Raw genomic sequence first — 22,181 nt, 5'->3', positions numbered from 1 at the left:
ATTGCTCTAATTGGTTGTGTCAACTTTCAATGGCGGGCCATTGCACTCCTCATCTTCAAGGTTCTCATCTCCTTTGCAAAACTTCATTTAAATAAATTCTTTATTATTTATTTATTTTTGGTGTTGCAGGGTCTTTGCTGCTGCTCAGCTTTCTCTAGTTGTGGCGAGTGGGGACTAGTCTTTGTTACAGTGCGCAGGCTTCTCACTGTGGTGGTTCTCATGTTACGGAGAGCAAGCTCTAGGGCTTCTGGGCTTCAGTAGTTGTGGTTCCCAGGCTCTAGAGCACAGGCTCAATAGTTGTGGTGCACAGGCTTAGCTGCTCTGCAGCATGTGGCGTCTTCCTGGACTAGGGATTGAACCTGTGTCTCCCGCATTGGCAGGCGGATTCTTTACCACAGAGCCACAAGGGAAGCCCTGCAAATCTTCTTGAACAACCACTGCATTATATGTTCATTAGCAGTTCCTGGACCAAATGCATTGTTGATGTTGCAAGTTGTCTCTGCTGCTTTATGACCCAGTTTGAACTCGAATAAGAAAATCACTTGAAATTGCTTTGTGTCTAACATCATGTCTATAATCTAAAATACATATGAAATAAGCAGCAAGTAATAAACCATAGCAAAATAAAAAGCAAGAAATACACATTAAATGATGTGTAACATAACCACATTTATTTAAGAATACATTCCAATATCAAATGGCAAATTTCAATAATGCAAAACGGCAATGACTTTTGCACCAACCTAACTGCAGGTCACATGGTAAGTGTCCTGGTTTATACTGCTGTGTAACAAATTTCCCCCCAAATTTAGCCACTGGAGGAAAAAATATATACTTCATTTTGCTTAAGACTTCCTGAGTCAGCAATTTGGGAAAGACTCAACAGTTCTGTCTTGGGGTCTTTCAGTGCTTGCACTTAGGTATCAATCTGGGGCTGCAATCAGCTGAGAACTGGACTGAACCTGTGGTTACTAAGGAAATTCCTCATAGTATTTTAGTGGTAAAGGGACATCATGACAGCAACCTAATCCAGAAAGATTTTATATGTTCAGAGAGAAATGAGACAGAATGAACCAAAAACTAGCATTGAGGGATTCCAGTTAAAGGTCATCTGGAAATGTTTATATTATTCTTCTAACTTTTCAGTGTCTCATATTACATCAAAATTTTAAAAAAATGTTAAAAGGTGAAAACAAGTCAGAGATAATTCATTCCTAGGACATCGTCCATAAAAGAAATACTAATAACATAAAAAATAAATAAAATGCTTAGGAAAAATGTAGAAGAAGGTGGACAAAACTTCTGAGAGAAATTTAAGACCTAACTGAATGGAGGGATATATTATGTCAATGGCTTCCCAGATGGCTCAGTAGTAAAGAATCGCCTGCCAGTGCAGAAGTGGGTTCAATATCTGGGTCAGGAAGAAGCCCTGGAAGAGAGCATGGCAACCCACTCCAGTATTCTTGCCTGGGAAATCCCATGGACAATGGAGCCTGGGCAGACTGCACTCCATGGGTCACAAAACAGTTGGATGCAACTTTGTGACTAAACAACAACAAAAATTATGTCAATGAATTGAGAGATCCAAAATTGTCAAAGTCAGTCATTCCCAAATTTCTGTGTAGATTAAATCTAATCTTAATCAAAATACTCTTATGCTATTTTTTTAGGGAGTGTGAAAAATAACAAGCAGATTCCAAAATTTAGACAAAATACAAAATACCAAGAATGACCAACACAGTTGGTAAGAAAGGAACAAAGTTAAAGGAGTTAATATAAAGTAACCCCTGTAAATTAAAATTATCTAGACTTATTATAAAGTTATAGTAATTAAGAAAATGCAGTATTTGTGCAAAGATAGACAAATGATACAGTGGAACAGAATACAGAGTCTTTAAAAGGACTCAGACATATGTGCTCTTCTGCTTAAGATAAAGGTAGCACTGCAGGGGGGGAAAAAGTCTCTCCAGAAAAGATTCTGAGTGAATTGGATGTCCATGTGAAACATGACTTATCTTACACAGATATCAATCCCAGAAGGAACGTACAATTACATGCAAGAGAAAAAGAAACTTTTGTAAGATACTCTAAGAGAATATTTTCATGATCTTGGAGAAGGGAAAGTTCTTTTTAAAGGGATATAAGAAGTATTAAATATACAGGGAAAAGTTGGCAATTATATTAATATTTCCTTCAAATTAAAAACTTGCTTTATCAAAGGATCCTGTACCATTTAGAAAAAGAAAATACCAAATGTTAAACACACAAAATAAGTAACATATATTTGTGCCCCAAGTCATTGTCATGCTACATTCTAGCATTATATTTATAATAGTCAAGAGCAGGAAACAACTCAAATCTCTAACATCAGTTGAATGGATCAATGGCCATGGTATCAATGAAAGCAATATTCTACAGTAATAAAAATGAATAAAGTACTGCTATAAACAACATCATGAGTGAATCCTAAACATAATGTTGAGTCGAAGAAGTCACACACAAAAGAAAACACACTGCATGATTTTATATAAAGTTCAAAAACTGATAAAACACTCTATGATAGTAGAAGTTAGATAAGCAGTTTTCCCTGGAGAGGAGGGAGGCCAGTTATTGGAGGCAACAGTGACTCTTGGGGCTGGGAATGTTCTCTTTGCTCCTCTGGGTACATGACTGAAGTCTACACGTATTGCTTATACACTGTCTTCTATGATCATATGTCAATAACAATGTTGCTTTAAAATATATTATTCCCCTTCACACTTCTTGCCCTAACCTGAAAAATGAGTGAACAATGAGGAGCACCATATTTCATCATGAAATATCTTCCAAAGCCAGTTTTCCCTCACTCTCTGCTCTTGGGGACATTTCACTCCAGGAGCATCCTAAGTACCAATAGCCCTTCCCTGTCTCTTACCTGAGCAGGTCACAGAGGCCGTGTTGCCATGGGAACAGTCAGGACCACCCAAGGCAGTCACAGGGCAACTCCACAGGAAGGACTCTGCCCCCGAGCAGTGAAATCGGACTGTTGAGATCTGATCACCTCTCTCCACCAAGTGTGGTCCTCTGGGGGTGGAGATGGCGACTCCACAGCCGAGCTGACGACAGACAACATTGGCATTGGCCAGACTCCAGTGGGAGGCACAGAGCGCTCTCCATTGTCCAGAAATCTTCATCTCCACCTGCCCCTCACATTGAGAGGAGCCATTTGTCATGAGTCGGACTTCTGAGTATGCTGGTAGAAGAAGACAGAGTTTCAGCAAAATCACATGACTTTCTCACCTGAACAGAGTGTGCAGGGAGGTTAGTCCTGACCTGCATCTCACCTGAACAAACAACCTGAGCAGCTCCACTGTGGTGACAAGTGCCCCCTGGACAAGGCACTCTGGGGCACCACCAGAGCTTACGTTCCTTCCCCTCACACCTGAACTCTTCAGCCCAGACCTGGCCATCAGACTCTCTGAAGAGCTCGTGTCCCAGAACAGACACAGCCTCGCCGCACCCCAGCTCTGCACAGATGACTTGGGCAGTGGGGAGTGTGAAGTTTCCATCAGACACTGGGGTCCAGTCTTCTCCAGGACGTACTTCTACTCGTCCTGAGCAGGGTCCATCATCTCCAACCAGACGCACAAATCCTAAGAAAACAACAAGAAATCCAGTGAGTGCCCATAGACCTGGTTTGGCAATTGGAAACAATGTCACAGGCAATAATGTGAAAATTTTTCTTTTCCAGGAGTGGTGCCTGGAAAGAGAATTGGACAGTTATTTTCAGAATTTCATGAGCAAGTATTTTCAAGACCAAGTTTCTGAAAAGAAACCCTGAAGGATTTTCAGGGTCAGTTTGAAATGGCTGATTTCCAAAAACATGCATTTTGAGGTTAATTAGGGATGTGAATTTCTCATCTAGAGGCCTGGAAACTACAGAGCCCAAGGATACTGCTCTGTAGTGGGCACCAGGCTCAGGTTCAGAGCTGTACTAACCCAGAGTGAAGTAGATCCATGGGCCTCAAGAGGTTAGAGGACTAAGTGCCACACAAGTTTAGAGGGCCATCCTGAGATTTCTGGGGCCAGAATACTGGCCAGTTTTCTCTCAGGAAACAACACTTAAGTCTCTGAAGATAAGGAAAATCACGCAGGCTGGATCTGTGAGTGCTCAATGACAGTAGACAGACTTCTGGCTTAACAGGAGGAAAGCTAGACATTATAACAAGATTTCACACATGTTTCTTAAAATTTTTCACAGTGAAAAATTCCAAGAATTTCTTAGGTGACCTGATTTTGGAAAGTTGTCCAGAAATCAGTTTGGATAGGAAGAAAGCTCAGAGTCATAGGAGAAGGGGCTGGTCATAGCCATCTTTCTTGAAAGCTTAGAATTTATCAAAGAACCTGGGAGAGAGTGAGTTCTCAGTGGGAGCATGTAAAACAGCTGAGGTTTTTAATTACTTCATACTAGACATGTGATGGAGAAGGCAATGGCAACCCACTCCAGTACTCTTGCCTGGAAAATCCCATGGGCGGAGGAACCTGGTAGGCTGCAGTCCATGAGATCGCTAAGAGTCGGACATGACTGAGCGACTTCACTTTCACTTTTCACTTTCATGCATTGGAGAAGGAAATGGCAACCCACTCCAGTGTTCTTGCCTGGAGAATCCCAGGGACGGGGGAGCCTGGTGGGCTGCCGTCTATGGGGTCGCACAGGGTCGGACACGACTAAAGCGACTTAGCAGCAGTAGCAGCAGCAGACATGTGAACTTTAGGAAATGCTAAAGAGTGAAGATGAGTTAAAGTATTTTAATCCTGTCTATATGCTATTTTTTCCTTTCCTATTTGGGTTCTTGAGAAATAGCTACCATGCTATAAAGAAAGAGAGGAAGAGAGCAGAAGGCAAATAGTGAAGTGAAGTGAAAGTCACTCAGTCATGTCTGACTCTCTGAGATCCCATGGACTATACAGTCCATGGAATTCTCCAGGCCAGAATACTGGAGTGGGTAGCCTTTCCCTTTTCCAGGGGATCTTCCCAACCCAGGGATCGAACCCAGGTCTCCCGCATTGCAGGCAGATTCTTTACCAACTGAGCTACAAGGGAAGCCCAAGAATACTGGAGTGGATAGCCTATCCCTTCTCCAGTGGATCTTCCCAATCCAGGGGTCTAACTGGGGTCTCCTGCACTGGAGGTGGATTCTTTGCCAACTGAGCTATGAGGGAAGCCCAGAGAGCAAATTAGCCATACATAATTTAGAAATTTTCAAATTGCAAAAGCCTCAATATGGATGAAAGATAGAATATTTGGGGGAAATATTTGTCCAACAAGTTTTTGACACATTTTATCCCCTGTGCTCCTCCCATCAACCACTTCACCCTGCCACCTTTCCCATTTCTCCCACTGCAGACAAGAGAAAACAATCTTAAGAACCACAAATGGGTGCAAAGGAAATTCTGAATGGGAAGAACTTCTGTAGGAGTGGAGTGAGGTAGGGTGTGTGGTAGGTTAAATGGGGAGTGGATGGGGTATGAAACTGAGAGAGAGACCAAAGAAAAAACTCATGATCATGGTTTGAACTTCAGGGACCATATTTTGGGTAGAGGAAGGTAATCCAAATAAAAAAGAAACCCACAACATAAAACACTTTATTTAACACACTTGTCTGGTTTCAAAGTATGCTCATGATAATTTATGTATATGGTGAAATTCTTTCTGGTAAAGGATTCTGATTATATAAATATGTGAACTTTGAAGGTTCAGAAAGAATATTCTAACAAAATGAAAATCTACTACAGAAAAACAGGAAAGAACAGAAAAGACCTAAAAGAAATTAAAGACTTGAAGGATCAGCTTGACTACTTATACAATGGTGAGAGAGAAGATGGTCTGCTTGCCTTTTATTATTTATCACTCTCATCTCCCCAGAGAGACACAGGTTAGAACTTCTAGTCTGGTCTGGTTGGGAGTTTGCTCATAGGCAACACATTCTAATTAAAGCATTTTCAGTCAACACTTTTTAGTTGCTATATTAACCCCGAAGATTATAGATTAGGCAGAACATGAAAGAAATATTTGTTATATGCTGTTTTATGTACCCTGATATGTGTTAAATGCTCAAATATACACTGAATAATCAAAAAAGTCTTATACACATAAGGATAGACTCTTCTGAGACAAATTAAGACTTTTTTTGTTTTCTATTTGATTTTAAAATTTGTGTGGGAGATTATGTGTGTGAAAACTGCGAGAAAGTTTGTGGAATAGAAGGCTGATGTCAGTTGATAAGGATATTAAATATAATAAAAATATATCCTTCTCTGGTCTCTTGCTGTACAGACATCCTGCTTTCTTAGGCACACACAGCATCCTCCACACCACTCCTGGACCATCAGTGCTGCTCAGAACACCCCACATGTGCCTTTTTCAGTTCCTATTACAGTCCCTCTCCCTCCCAGCTGCCATAACTCTCTTCTACCTTCTTCAAAAATTACATCTGTCCCATTACTCCTATTCATATCAAACAAACCCCCAAATTCAATTCTCTTAAATCATTGAAGTCATCAGGTATAAACTATATAATTTCTTACCATAAAACACAGAAATTGTATTACTTCCACTTTTGACTTGTCAGTGTATGGCTAAGTGTTCTTCCAAAGTTTTGGCCTATACAGATGTCTTAAAAGAAAAAATGGGCAGAGAATCTCTGATAGTAACAATCAAAGGAGAACCTATGACTCAGAGCACTTCATCCAAAGTTCTCTGGTCTTACCTGCAAAGGCCTATGAATATTTACATCTAAAATTTCAAAAGAGACTTGCAATTTGGCACAAATCCATCAATTCCTGTCTCATGTGATTGATCTTCATCTTCATTATGAAGATCAGTTTTCATTGGAATAGTTTAATCTACTATGTCAGTAAGATCACTGGAGAAGAAATAGCAGAGACTTACAGCAGGAAAGTAAATGAAGCACATCACCCACAGAAGCTTTGTGCATTCACGGAGGATGGGTCTGTCAGTCCTCTCTAGCCCATCTATATCCTATTGCCCCAGTGATCAGACACCAGCTTCCATGGCACTTTTCATTCTGCCATCACAGGGTAATACACTGACCATACCTGAGCAGACGACTCCTGCATCATTCTCATGACTGCAGTTGTGCAGTCCCCAGCCCCAGGAAGGGCACTTCCACACGTGGGATTCCTTTCCTCTGCAGTCCAATGCGTTCAGCCAGATGGGCCCTGATCCTGCCCCAAAGTGAGCAGACCCCATGGCATTGAGGGCATCTCCACAGCCCAGCTGCCTGCACACCACGCGGGCATCGTCCAAGTCCCAGCCGTTATCACAGATGGTGCCCCAGGAGCCCTCGTCAAGGATCTCCACTCTCCCGGCGCAGAGACCTCCTCCGTCCACCAGGCGGAGCTGTCTGCTGTCTGAGGAGACAGAAATGGGACAATGGGGCATTAACAAGGGGGATAAAGGTCTTCTGTCCTGTGGGACCTTCACCTGAGCAGTAGGGGGCGCTCTCCTCTGAGGCTTCAGAGTCCCCTGGTTCTGACAGGGAGTCATTGCACTGGGGGAGCACCTGAGTCTGGTTTCTTACAGCAGTGATAAGAGAATAATAACATTGAAAATGGGCAAAAACAGGAAATATTACACTACTGAGTAGGGTGAGACAGAAGTGTTAACCTCTGATTTGTAGAGTTCTGCACAGCATCTGAGAAAGACTTAAAAGAAATGTTAATCTCTACCAGGAGCAATTGAATGAGTTCAGAGTCACAGGTATGGGCTGGCTGCTTAATGGATTCCTTATAAATCACACACACATTGGTGCCCTTGACCTGAGAGCTAAAGGGATTAGATTAAAGGAAATGGAGTCAGGACCCGGCCTCATCAGAAGCCCTAGGTAGCAGCCATGAATCCTCTATCGTTAGAATCAGTCTCCTTGGTACAGTCACGCAGAATTGAAAAACAAATGGACCTTGAGATGTCTTGGTTTGCCCCAGAATATTTCACTGATGGCTCTAAGCTTCAGACTCCAGATCTGGATACTTTGTTTTAAGAAAATGTGATCTCTTTGAGTGGATTGGGCAACCTTGCATGAGAAATGTCTCAGGTGATATTGATTGACATTGACCAGATTCCACTGGGAATCTTGGAATGCTGCTTCTCTCAAGTAAATATTATCTTTTCTTGCACTTTGTGTCAGGAATCACTATTATTCAAAGTTAGGGGTTATTTGTTCTCCAGGGGGAAAATATTATGCATTTATAACTTTACCATAGAGCAGAAATAGGTTAAATTCTTGCTCTGAAAGCATTTGAACAAACGATACTGACAGACTCACTGCGTTGTTCTTCTTTAATACATAAAAAGCAATGTAAAGAAAGGTTAAATGATGTCTATTCAGTGTTGCATTTTAAGTGAATGATGAAGTAGAGAATAAAATTTAGAATTTTATACTTTCATGAAGAAGGGTTCCAATGGAGGGGTTCACAGCAGGCCAGTGGTCTGCTGGATACAACTTTAAATGCTATAAAATGTTAGATAAAAAATGAAGATATTAGACATTTGTGGACACAATATGAACTAGACATGCTAAAATTCTAAAGAATGGAGATCATTTCATTGTTAACCAAGGATCTGAAGCTTCTCTTTCTCTATGGGAATTTCCCAATTTGTTGCCTGGGTTAATGGATCAAAGTGTGACAGAGAAGCCTGCATGACTTGGGGGTTACCTGGTGCTTCAGTGACAAAACTGGAGACTTGAGAGCCTCTCTCATATAGCAGATTTTCTCCTCAAATATCTGCCCAGTAAACACGCTGTCAATGACAGGAGGCCAAAGAACTGTGTCAAACACCTTGGAAAGAGTGGATATTCCTTCATCCCCCTGACTGCTGAGCTACCAAAACATTCAGGTTTTCAATTATAAACTCTAAAAGCCCATAACACAGGGGCAGAGAAATCAGACGTAGACTGAGTGCTACAAATACTGCAACCCAGACTTGTTACAGCTCAACCCTAGCTAGTATTTAGACATCTGGGTGGTCTGAACCCCTTCTCCCACTTGCTTAACAAAACAGAATATGAATCCTTTCAGGTGTTAGAAAATGTATCTGGGATATCTTATTTTCTTATGCATCATTTTTCTCATTCAGTTAAAAATTGCATGGTATGTAAACAGATGGATGACATGACAAATTTAAAAATTGAAAAAAGGAAGGTAAGAGAAGGCAGAGACACACATGCTAGATATGCTGGAGTTAGCAGATAAGGATTTTAACTATGAACAATGTGTTTAGGGGGAAAAGAGGAAAGGAAAGAATCAGTAGGTGAAAAATGTTAACAAATAATTGTAACTATAAGAAAATCAAAGGAACAGTTGCCAACTGAAAATAAAATATGTAGAATTAAGAACTGAATGAATAGGTTTAAAAGAATTTTAGACAGAACTGAACACAGAATTAGTGTCTTAGAGGAGTCCTAAGAGAGATGAGGAGGAGGAAAAAGGGAAGGACGAGAAGGAAAAAGCGGGGGAATAGGAGGAGAAGAGAAACAGAGACAGTGCAGCAGAAGTAATATTTGAAGATATAATAATTAAGAATTTTTTAAAGGGAAAGAAGTCTATGAAAACCTCCACATCTAGTAAAGCTGCAAAAAATCAAAGGAAAATCTGGAATAAATTTTTTTAATACCAAAGAAAGAAAAAAAGGAGAGAAAAAGGAACATGAAGCACATGGGTCAATTAAAAGGAAATGGAATACTGTATTGGGATGACCCAGAGGGATGGTATGGGGAGGGAGGTGGGAGTGGGGTTCAGGATTGGGAACACGTGTACACCCGTGGTGGATTCATGTTGATGTATGGCAAAACCAAAAACAATATTGTAAAGTAATTAGCCTCTAATTAAAATAAATAAATTTAATTTAAAAAAAAGGAAATGGTAGATACTAACCCAACAATATCAGTAATTGGATTTGCAATCTAATTACAATGGATTAGATACTTCAAATTAAAGCCCCTCTACTAACTGATAAGGAGAAGGAAATGGCAACCCACTCCAGTGTTCTTGCCTGGAGAATCCCAGGGATGGGGGAGCCTAGTGGGCCGCTGTCTATGGGGTCACACAGAGTCGGACACGACTGAAGCGACTTAGCAGCAGCAGCACTAACTGATAAACCAACAAAATTTGTGTAAATGCTACCTGCAAGATACTCACATTGTATATGAGAGCGAAGAAAGGTCAAAAGTAAAATGATGGGGAAAACGTATATATTATGTGAATACTAGGCTTCCCAGGTGGTGCTAGTGGTAAAGAACTTGACTGCCAATGTAGGAGACATATGAGACATGGGTCCAATCCCTAGGTCAGGAAGATCTCCTGGAGGAGGGCATGGCAACCCACTCCGGTATTCTTGCCTGGAGAATCCCATGGACAGAGGAGCCTGGCTGGCTACAGTCCTTAGCAAAGAGTTGGACATGACTGAAACGACTTAGCAAGCCTGGACACATGTGAATACTAACTATAAGAAAGCTGCAGTAGCTATAGCAAGGTCACAGAAAGGAGATTTTAAGGGAAGATGTGCTAATTTAGTTAAAGAGAATATTTTCATGATTATACAGTGGTACGCCCTTAATAAAGATATTACAGATATCAGAATCCAGGGAAGATATTGAAACATAGCTTTGAAATACAGAATAATACTTGACAGAATGAAAAGAAGAAATAGATAAAATAACAATCAACCTGGGGGAACTTTAACAAATCTTTTTCAATACCATGCAGGCCAGGCATACAAAAAAGAAGGAAGACTATAGTAGATGTAAAACACCACAATCAACACATTTAGCTAAATAACATATAAAGAGCAATGCACCCAATAATGAAAGAATTCACATTATTGTAAATGCACTAGGAACATTTATCAAAAATGACCATATGGTAGGACCAAAACCTTCAGATAACTGAATCTATACAGAGTATTTACTCTGGCCACAGTGTAATTAAATTAAGAATTAATAAGAAAATACGGTTAGCCATCCTTATTTGGAGAAATTAAGCAACACCCTTCCAAAACAGTACCTGGGTCTGGGAATAAATTTAAACCTTAGAAAATATTGTGAAATAGTGATAGCAAAGATATGATATAACTAAATTCTTCTAATGCAACTAAAGTAGTGCTTAAGGGAAATTTATACTTTAGATTTAGAAAAGAAGAAAGGCTGAAAATGAAAAAACATGTAAGCTTCTATTTAAGAAACTAGGAGAAGAGAAAATAAAGCTTAAAGGATACAGAAGTTGGGATTAACAAAGAAAAGAACAAAAATTAATTTTAAAAAAGAAGGTAAGCATGGTGGTAGTGATGGTGGTTTAGCCCCTAAGTCAAGTCCTACTCTTGCGACTCCATGAACTGTGGCCCACCAGGCTCCTCTGTCCATGGGATTTTAGGAAAGAATATTGGAGAGGGTTGCCATTTCCTTCTCCACGGAAACTTCTTAACCCAGAGATTGAACCTGCATCTCCTGTGTTGCAGGTGGTCTCCTGCATTGCAGGTGGTCTCCTGCATTGCAAGTGGATTCTTTACTGCTGAGCCACCAGGGAAGCCCAAGGTAAGCATGATAGAGAAAACAGAGGAAAACCTTTCAAACATGGCTCCTTGAAAACTGATAACCACTGAGCAATACTAACGAGAACAAAGAGAAAATGAAGTTAACAATACCAAGAATGAAGAAATGTCACTATAAATCATACAAAATTTTTGGTCATAGTTTTATTGAGATTAAATTTACATATCTAATGTGGATAAATACTCAGAAGATATTCAATTTCTCCACAACCTTGCCAACACTTATTCTTTTTTTTTAAATCATAGCCATTTTGAGAGGTGTAAAATGATATCTCTTATGGCTGTGATTTACATTTCCCTGATGACTAATAATGTTGAGCATATTTTCCTATACCTATTGGCTATTTCTATATCTTCTTTGGAGAACTGTCCATTCAAGTCTCTGGTTAATTTTTTAATTGGGTTATTATGCTTTTTTTCTTGTTGTTGTTTTGCACTTGAGTTTTAGGATTTCCTTATATATGTTGCAAATTGTCTATTTTTGCCTGTTCTTTTGGTGTCATATCCATGAAATCATGAAATAATGTATATTTATTTGGTGAGGAACTAAATTATCAGGTATCTAAAATGTAATTTGTATATGTTGATGATATTACAACATCACACACAGTAAAATAAATTCAGATTCAGTAAGGTTATAGATTCATCTCACATGCTAGTAAAGTAATGTTCAAAATTCTCCAAACCAGGCTTTAGCAATACGTGAATCGTGAACTTCCTGATGTACAAGCTGGTTTTAGAAAAGGCAGAGGAACCAGAGATCAAATTGCCAACATCCGCTGGATCATGGAAAAAGCAAGAGAGTTCCAGAAAAACATCTATTTCTGCTTTATTGACTATGCCAAAGCCTTCGACTGTGTGGATCACAATAAACTGGAAAATTCTTCAAGAGATGGGAGTACCAGACCACCTGACCTGCCTCTTGAGAAATCTGTATTCAGGTCAGGAAGAAACAGTTAGAACTGGACATGGAACAACAGACTGTTTCCAAAGAGGAAAAGGAGTATGTCAAGGCTGTATATTGTCACTCTGCTTATTTAACTTATATGCAGAGTACATCATGAGAAATGTTGGACTGGAAGAAAAACAAGCTGGAATCAAGATTGCCAGGAGAAATATCAATCACTTCAGATATGCAGATGACACCACCCTTATGGCAGAAAGTGAAGAGGAACTAAAGAGCCTCTTGATTACAGTGAAAGAGGAGGGTGAAAAAGTTGGCTTAAATCTCAACATTCAGAAAACGAAGATCATGGCATCTGGTCCCATCACTTCATGGGAAATAGATGGGGAAACAGTGGAAACAGTGTCAGACTTTATTTTTCTGGGCTCCAAAATCACTGCAGATGGTGACTGCAGCCATGAAATTAAAAGACGCTTACTCCTTGGAAGGAAAGTTATGACCAACCTAGATAGCACATTCAAAAGCAGAGACATTACTTTGCCAAAAAAGGTCTGTCTAGTCAAGGTTGTGGTTTTTCCTGTGGTCATGTATGGATGTGAGAGTTGGAATGTGAAGAAGGCTGAGCACCAAAGAATTGATGCTTTTGAACTGTGGTGTTGGAGAAGACTCTTGAGAATCCCTTGGACTGCAAGGAGATCCAACCAGTCCATTCTGAAGATCAGCCCTGGGATTTCTTTGGAAGGAATGATGCTAAAGCTGAAACGCCAGTACTTTGGCCACCTCATGTGAAGAGTTGACTCATTGGAAAAGACTCTGATGCTGGGAGGGATTGGGGGCAGGAGGAGAAGGGGACAACAGAGGATGAGATGGCTGGATGGCATCACTGACTTGATGGACATGAGTCTGAGTGAACTCTGGGAGTTGGTGATGGACAGGGAGGCCTGGCGTGCTGCGATTCATGGGGTCGCAAAGAGTCGGACATGACTGAGCGACTGAACTGAACTTAAGGTTATAGATATTCTTTACTCAAATTATAAAATTATTTGAAGAAAATAATATGATGCTTGGGGCTGGTGCACTGGGACGACCCAGAGGGATGGTATGGGGAGAGAGGGGGGAAGAGGGTTCAGGATGGGGAACACATGTATACCTGTGGCGGATTCATTTCGATATATGGCAAAACCAATACAATATTGTAAAGTTAAAAAAAAAAAAAAGAATTTTTTGTAAAAAAAAACAACAAAAAAAAAACTCCTATATCCTCAAAGAAAATAATCTGATTAAAAGCTATTTTGAGATGAAGAATGGCATCTGAAACACTGCATTAAAGGCAGAATTCATAAAAGTAAAACATAGTATATTTGATCATATAACCACACCACATACACAACCCTAAAGACATATGCAAAAAATGGGGTACTTTCAGAAGTATTTAAGAAAAGCAGTAAGTGGTGTTAATTTGTAGAGAGTTCCTATAAATAAATGAAATTTTAAACATTCTAGAGAAAAAATATAAACAATGATGGAAGATATCTTATCTGAAATACCTTTAAGTATTTACTTGTTTATCATGTCCACATTCCACGACAAATACACACACATATATACCCCTGAATGAAAGTTCCACTAGAGCAAGGACCTTGCATATCTTATTTACCCAATGTTTCTGCTATTAGGATGGTGATTGCACATTCACCGTTCAACAAGAATGCATGGAGAAGCTTTTCTAAATACCATGATGGGGCTTGATAAATATTTATTGAATGAATATGTAGACGAATAAAATTCAGTGAAATAGAATTTCTTTAAATTCATGGTAATCAGCAAAATAGTAAAGCAAATATAAATTAATAGTGATGTTTTCTGATAATGGTGCATATAAAAAATAATTAGTACATAAGCACAGAATTAATTTATATTCAAATTTCCACTTACGTGATTTTTAAAAAGCTTTTCTTAAATTTATTTTTGGCTGTACTGGGTCTTGGCGCTGCACGTGGGCTTTCTCTAGTTGTGGTGCACAGGCTTAGTTCTTCCATGGCATATGAAATCTTCCTGGGGTGTGTGCATGTGTGTGCTGTTTCTTCAGTCGTGTCCAACTCTTGTGACCCAATGGACTGTAGCCTGCCAGGCTCACCTGTTCATGGGATTCTCCAGGCATGAATACTGGAGTGAGTTCCCATGCCCTCCTCCAGAGAATCTTCCAGACCCAGGGATCAAACCTGCATCTCTTATATCTTCTGCACTGGCAGGCAGGTTCTTTACTACTTCCTCGATGGGAGATCAGATTCATGTCCTCTGCATTGACAGGTGGATTTTTAACTGCTGGACCACCCGGGAAGCCCCACTTATGCAATTTTCAATAGACAGTTATTAAATAAATTCTAAGCTACTGTTATGTGTTATTCAGTATGACATTGGTCAAGCAAAGATTGCTATAAAGAGAGAAAACTCTTTAAAAAGGGAATATATAGTAAAAGTCAGGGAAAAAAAAAAACAAATAGCTACCTAGTAAGGCAGAAATGTGTGCAGTAGACTCAAATAAATTTTCTAAGAAAGATTTGTATTTAGAGGAAGAAAAATTAACCCAAAAAAGACACAAAAGAATTGTAAGTGAAAGAAATACATGTAAGTTCAAAAAACACAAGAAAATGGAAGTGTAAATGGCTCTTGTCATAAAATATGAGAACTTGTGTATTCTTTCCACATCATCCTACCAAACTTGCTACCCTCTTCATGCAGAGAACCTCTCAAAAAATGATGGCAGGGCCTCTGTGAGGTGATTGCTCACTTTCAGGGTTAGAGACTTCACCACAACCCATTTTATGGTGCTTTATTGTTGAAAAAATATCATAAATAAAAGTCCAATAGTTTAACACTACTTTGGCCTTTGAATGAAAAGACAAAGATATGAAGAAACAGAGGCAAGGAAAGGGACAAATCTCTGCTTTTGAAATATCTATCTCATTTACTTTAATCTATCTCATTATCTCATTTGTAGATTTCAGGCAATGCCCAACATATCATTCAAGGTATACCTGAATGGGGTGTGTGCGGAAGGTGGGAAATAAGAGAGAGAGAAATGTTGAAGGAAGTAAGGTGCTATGGTTTGACTATTTGTCACCCCACCAACAATTTTTGTTGAAATTCCAATTCCCAGTGTAATGGTATAAGGCACTGGAGCCCTCTTAAACTCTTCCAAAAAGGATGAAAGGAACACTTACAAAGCCATTTTATGAGGCCGAGATTATCCTGATACCAAAACCAGACAAGGACACCACAAGAAAAGAAAATACTGGCTAATATCCCAAATAAATATAGATGCAAAAATCCTCAACAAAATATTAGAAAACCAAATTCAATAATACCTGAAGAGAATACTGGACAACCCACTCCAGTATTCTTGCCTGGGAAATCTAAGACAGAGGAGCCTAGCTAGCTATAGTCCATTGGATCACAAAGTATCAGGCACAACTTAATGACTGAACAACAATAATAATAACAACACCAAGACCAACAAGGATGCAAGGATGGTTCAATATTCACAAATTAAATCAAGGTGATATACCAAATAAGATAAAGGCAAAAATCATACCCTTTCAACACATGAAGAACAAATATTTGACAAAATTCAAAAGCTGTTTATGATTCAAAAGGTCTTTACAAAGTAGATATAAAGGGATTATACCTCAACAAAATAAATATCATATGACAAACCCTCAGCAAACATCCTACTCAACTGTAAAAAGCTAAAAGCTTTTCTTCTGAGGTCAAACACAAGGCAAAAATGCCTACTCTCATCACTTTTATTCAACATAGTTTTGGTAGTTCTAGTCAGAATCATCAAGCAAGCAAAAGAAAATAAGAACATCCAAATCTGAAAGGAAGAGTCAAAACTGAGACACTATTGAAAACTTTAACACATTGTGAAAGATATTAAAGAAGGCACAAATAAATTGAAAGATATTCTGCACTCATGGATTGGAAGACCTAATATTGTTAAAATGATCACACTACACAAAGCAACCTACAGATTGCTACCATCCTTATCCAAATTTCAATGAAAATTTTCACAAATATGGAACAAAGAATTCTGAAATTTGTGTGGAACCACAAAAAAAAAAGTGAATAGCCAAAGAAATCTTGAGACAGAATGACAGAAGGGTCGTGCTTCCTGATTTCAAACTATATTACAAAGCTGTATTAATCAAACAGTATGGTATTGCTATAAAAAATGGACACAAAAATCACTGGAACAGAATAGAGATCCCAGAAATAAACCCAAATATATGTGGTCAATTAATTTATGACCAAAAAGTAGAGATTATAGCATTGGGAAAGGACCGTCTCTTCAAAAATGGTGTTGTGAAAGCTGGATGGTTACACGCAAAAGAATGAAACTGAAAAACTTACACCATTCACAAAAATTAACTCAAAATGGATTAAAGACTTTGACCATAAGTCCTGAAGCCATAAAAATCCTAGAAGAGGGACTTCCCTTGTGGCTGTGGTAAAGAATCCACCCACCAATGCAGGAGACTCAAGTGTGATCCTTGATCCAGGAAGATCCCAGATGCCACGGAGCAACTCAGCCCATTCACCACAACTGTTGAGCCTGTGCTTTAGAGCCCGGGAACAGCAACTGTCAAGCCCACATGCCACAACTACTGAAGCTCGGTGCCCTCCAGCCTGTTCTCCTCCACAAAAGAAGCCACTGCAATAAGAAGCCTGTGCAATGCAATGAAGAGTAGCCCTGCTCACTGCAATTAGAGAAAACCCCATGCAGCAACAAAGACCCAGCACAGCCAAAAATAAATAAATTTTAAAAATTATTTTAAAAATCCTAAAGAAAAATTAGGGTGAAAAGGTCCTGACATCAATCATCATGAGGATATTTTGGGTTTGATGCCAAAAGCAACAAGAGAAAAAATAAGCATTGAAACTACAGAAAGCTAAAAAACTTCTGCACAACAAAGGGAAAGGGTCACAAAATGAAAACGTAATTTATGGAGTTGGGGAAAATATTTGCAAATTACATTTCTGACAAGGGTTAATATCCAAAATACTTAAAGAATTCATACATCTCAATAGCAAAAGCAAACCAACAGACAATCTGATTAAAAATGGGCATAAGACCTGAATAGACATTTTTTTTTTCAAAGAAGACATAAAGAGGGCCAAGAGGTAGATGAAAAGGTGCACAATGTTATGTCATCAGAAAAATGCAAATCAAACTATAATGGGGTAATATCTCACATCTGTTAGAATGGCTTTTATCCAAAAGACAAGAAAAAACAGGAGTTGGTGAAAACTCGGAGAAAAGGCAAACCTTGTGCACAGTTGGGCGGGGCAGGGGAGGGGGGAATGTGAGTTGATGCAGCCCCTATGGAGAACAGTATTGAGGCTCTCCAAAAATTAAAAATAAAACTGTCATATGGTTCATCAATTTCACTTCTGGGTATTTATCTGAAGGAAACAAAATACCAACTTGAAAAAACTGTGCAACCAAATGTTCATTGCAGCATTATTTACAATAGCCAAACAACGTAAGTCTTCACTGATGGATAAATGGTGATATGTACGTATGTCCAGCCAACAAAAAGAAGAAAATCCTGCCATGTGTAGCAACATGGATGAACTTTGAGGGCATTATGCTAAGTGAAATAAATACCATGTGATCTAATTTATATGTGGAATCTTAAATCAAATACCAAAAAAAGGGGGTTCAGAGATGCAGAGAACAGTTTGGTGGTTGCCAGAGGTGGATTGATGTGGGCAAAACAAGTGGAGGTAGTCTAAAGGTACAAACTTGCAGTTCTAAAGTGAATTCCATGAAGATGTAATGTACAGCATGGTGACTACAATGAATCTGTATTATATACTTGAAAGTTGGTAAGAAAAATTCTCCTCATAATCAAAAAATTGTAATGATACATGGTGATGGATATTACTAGACTTATTGTGGTGATCATTTACCAATATACAGAAATATATAAGCTTTACATTTAACACCTGAAACTAAGACAATGTTATATGAATTATATCCAAATTAAAACTCTAAATAACAAGGTTGAAATGTGGATTAAATTAGCTCCATCCTAACGTCATTTTGTGGACCCAACTTTAACTCATCTCTTAGATATTTTAAAATATAAAATCTCACTACTGACATCCTACAGGGTTGGGACAGACACAGAGAAACAGCCAGCAAGTCACCTGCACACGAGATATAGGCTTCCTCCTTTGGAGAGCAGGAAGTGTAATTCCAAGGGTCAGAAGGACACTGCCAGAGAGAGGTATCAGTGCTCCGACACCGAATTCCATCTACCCACTGGGGTCTAGAACCTTCTCTGAGACCAACAATAGTGTTGAGGGTTCCACTCTCCCCACAGCCAAGCTGTCTGCAGATCACGGACACAGTGATGTCTTCCATGGGGCTGCGGCAGACACTGCCCCAGGTCCCGTTGTAGAAAACTTCCAGCCACCCAGCACACTGCTGGTCCTCGCTCACCATCCTGAGGGCCAGGAACTCTAAGGTTGAAAGAGAGGAGACAGGACACAGTGAGCTTTCCCCTCAGTGCTCTGGGTTTTCCTCTTTCCCAGAAATCGTGAACACTCACCCTTGACCCAGCTGAGGAGATACCCACTAGGTGACAAGACTGAAATCTGTCTCCCTTTTACTTGACTTTGTCCATTAATGTCTGTCTTTCTATTTCTACCACAATGATGTAGTGAATACGAACAGAGAGAAAGACCAACATAGGCACCTGCAGGGAAGGGCCCTGAGCCTTGTTTCCTGATAAAACCTGTAAAAGAGCATGTGAAAGGGATGTGGGTAGTGGAGAAACAGGCAGAACAGTGAACCCACAAATGTCTATGTTCCAGTCTTTCAATCCTGTGAATGTTGCCTTATATTTCAAAAGGGGTTTTACAGACATTATTAAGACAAGAAACTTAGGAGCTTGGGATGGTGAAACTAACCTGCAATATTATGAATTAACCATATAAACCCAATCTAATTATCCCTAAAATTGGAATACTCTTCCTGAGTGTGGTTAGAAGAAGATGAGACACTGAAGAATGGTCAGGGGAGGGAATGTTGTCTGAAGAAGAAGATGGGCTCCAAGCCAAGGAATGAGGCCATAGGAACCAGAAAAGACTGGCAAACGAGTTCTCCCCAGGGCCTCCAGGAAGAACGCAACCCTGTGGACACTGGGGTGTTGGTCTACGGAGACCCTTGTCAGACTCCTAGGATATAGAACTGAACAGAGTAAATCTGTGCTTTCATTACAATGTCAACAGGATCACCAGACTGTACTACCACAGGGAACTGAAGGAGAGCCCTGCTTTCATGTGGAAACCGCAAGAAACGGCTCTACCAGGAAACACTGCTGAGAACAAAGGACCAGACTCTCAGCTGCTGCAGAAGGAAGTGAAAGCACTTAGTCTTCACGTCTGCTGGAAACATAGGCTCCATGGGAGGAAGCCTTCTTCTCTGGTCCTTTCAGCATCTATCCCTCAGGACTCAGACTCCTTTCTTCCAGGGCCACACCCCTCCCCCTTCCTGCGGACAGTGTGCAGCCCAGACCTGAGCAGATGACCCCCGCGTCCTGCTTGTGTCTGCAGTCGTGCTGCCCCCAGCCCCGGGAAGGGCACTTCCACAGGTGAGACTCCTTTCCTGTGCAGTTCAGGTCGTCCAGCCAGATGGGTCCTGATCCTGCCCCGAAGTGAGCAGATGTCGTGGCATTGAGGGCTTGTCCACAGCCCAGCTGCCTGCACACCACGTGGGCATCGTCCAGGTCCCAGCCATCATCACAGATGGTGCCCCAGGAGCCCTGGTCAAGAATCTCCACTCTCCCGGCGCAGTGACTGCCCCCATCTACCAGGCGGAGCTGTCTGCTGTCTGAGGAGAGAGAAATTGGACAATGGGGCGGTACCCAGGCAGGGGTGGGGGTGGTGGGGGGCTGCGGACGAGAAGCGTCTTCTGTCCTGTAGGACCCTCACCTGAGCAGTAGGGGGCACTCTCTTCTGAGGCTGCAGAGCCTGTTGGTTCAGAAAGGGAGTCGCTGCACTGGGGCAGCACCTGGGTCTGGTTTCCTGCAGAAATAGCAATGATCAGAGGGACATGAGTTACCGGAAGATAGTGAAGGATAGAGAAGCCTGGCGTGCTGCAGTCCAGGGGATAGAAAAGAATTGGACACGACTGAGCGACTGAACAGCAGCACATAATCTTTGCTGTTACATTCACTGAGAAGTGAATGTGTCTCCCTCTCTTGAAGTTCTGCTGACCTTTGTGAATTCCTAGTAAGTTATAATGCTGCTGCTGCTGCTAAGTCACTTCAGTCGTGTCTGACGGCAGCCCACCAGACTCCTCTGTCCTTGGGATTCTCCAGGCAAGAATACTGGAGTGGGCTGCCATTTCCTTCTCCAATGCATGAATGCATGCCAAGCCTTCCCAGTCATGCCCGACTCTGTAGTAACAGAAGGGAGTTAAGATAAAGTTGCTTGACTTTCAGCACTAGGTCTGAAAACGCATGCAGCCTCCTATGAAATCACTGAGGACTTTTGCTTTAGGGCAAGTCTGCCCTGTTGAGACACTCATCGTGTGGAGATGGTCATATGCAGGTCTCTGGTCACTCAGTTCAACCCAGGTGACCTTCCAGTTGCCAGGCTTGTCCTCATGAACCATCTTGTATCCGCAGCCCAGTTGTGTCCTCAGATGATGTCAGCCCAGCTGATACTGGGCTACAACCTGATGAGACTCCAAGACAGTACAAATCAGAGCGCTTCCCAAATTCCTTTCCAAACTCCAGGAAATCGTGAGCAAAAGTAAAAAGGGGTTTTAGGATGGTAAGTTTTGTTGGAAATTTGGTTATGCAGCAATAGTAACCAAACACTTATAATTACCACACTACTAAGTATTTACTGGAGAAGGCAATGGCACCCCACTCCAGTACTCTTGCCTGGAAACTCCCATGGACAGAGGAGCCTGGTAGGCTGCAGTCCATGGGGTCACAAAGAGTCGGACACGACTGAACGACTTCACTTTCACTTTTTCACTTTCCTACATTGCAGAAGGAAATGGCAACCCACTCCAGTGTTCTTGCCTGGAGAATCCCAGGGACGGAGGTGCCTGGTGGGTTGCCATCTATGGGGTCACACAGAGTTGGACACGACTGAAGCGACTTAGCTTAGCTTAAGTATTTACTGAAGACAACTGAAGTGTTTGTTTTCAGAACAACTTGTATATGCATATGCATAGCATCTTTATCCATAATGGCCCAAATTTGGGATGCCACCTAAAACATATGACATTGCTTTTGGAACAAAGTAACAGGCAGAAGCTAGAAGGGGTGAAGGAGGTTATTAGCAGAAGCCTAATGGGCTTGGGCAATGCTGTCAATGAGGATTCAAAGGAAGTGAGGAAATACAATTGGGGCTGAAAGAAAAATATATGTTGATATTTATGCAAAATAAAATGGTTGCTGTAAGTGACTAGATTTTGAAGTACTTTGTTACCCGGCAACAGTAACCAGAAACACCTTTTTTCAGTCTCAGTAACTATAGAGCAAAACAAGCAAAGCCAGTCACTAAATATTTAGAACATTTGAGTGGGGTGATTTAACAAACATACCTCTCAAAACTAGAGAATACACCTTATTCTAAGCA

At 40.6% G+C, this 22,181-nt stretch overlaps 1 protein-coding gene across 1 annotated transcript in view; it reads right to left on the bottom strand.

Annotated features, from left to right (window-relative positions):
* LOC113893400 (antigen WC1.1-like) overlaps positions 1-22,181 on the bottom strand; it is a 60,376-nt gene that overhangs the window by 9,070 nt on the left and 29,125 nt on the right. Inside the window, 7 exon segments of the mRNA XM_027543402.1 lie at positions 2,637-2,646; positions 2,915-3,232; positions 3,324-3,632; positions 7,099-7,413; positions 18,729-19,043; positions 20,101-20,415; positions 20,517-20,609. Of these exon segments, the coding sequence (XP_027399203.1) occupies positions 2,637-2,646; positions 2,915-3,232; positions 3,324-3,632; positions 7,099-7,413; positions 18,729-19,043; positions 20,101-20,415; positions 20,517-20,609 (1,675 nt within the window).

This window comes from Bos indicus x Bos taurus, chromosome 5 (genome assembly GCF_003369695.1).
Source record: "Bos indicus x Bos taurus breed Angus x Brahman F1 hybrid chromosome 5, Bos_hybrid_MaternalHap_v2.0, whole genome shotgun sequence".
Taxonomy (NCBI): Eukaryota; Metazoa; Chordata; class Mammalia; order Artiodactyla; family Bovidae; genus Bos; species Bos indicus x Bos taurus.
Note: the sequence above shows the minus strand (reverse complement) of the source record. Positions and strands in the feature narration are given on the sequence as shown.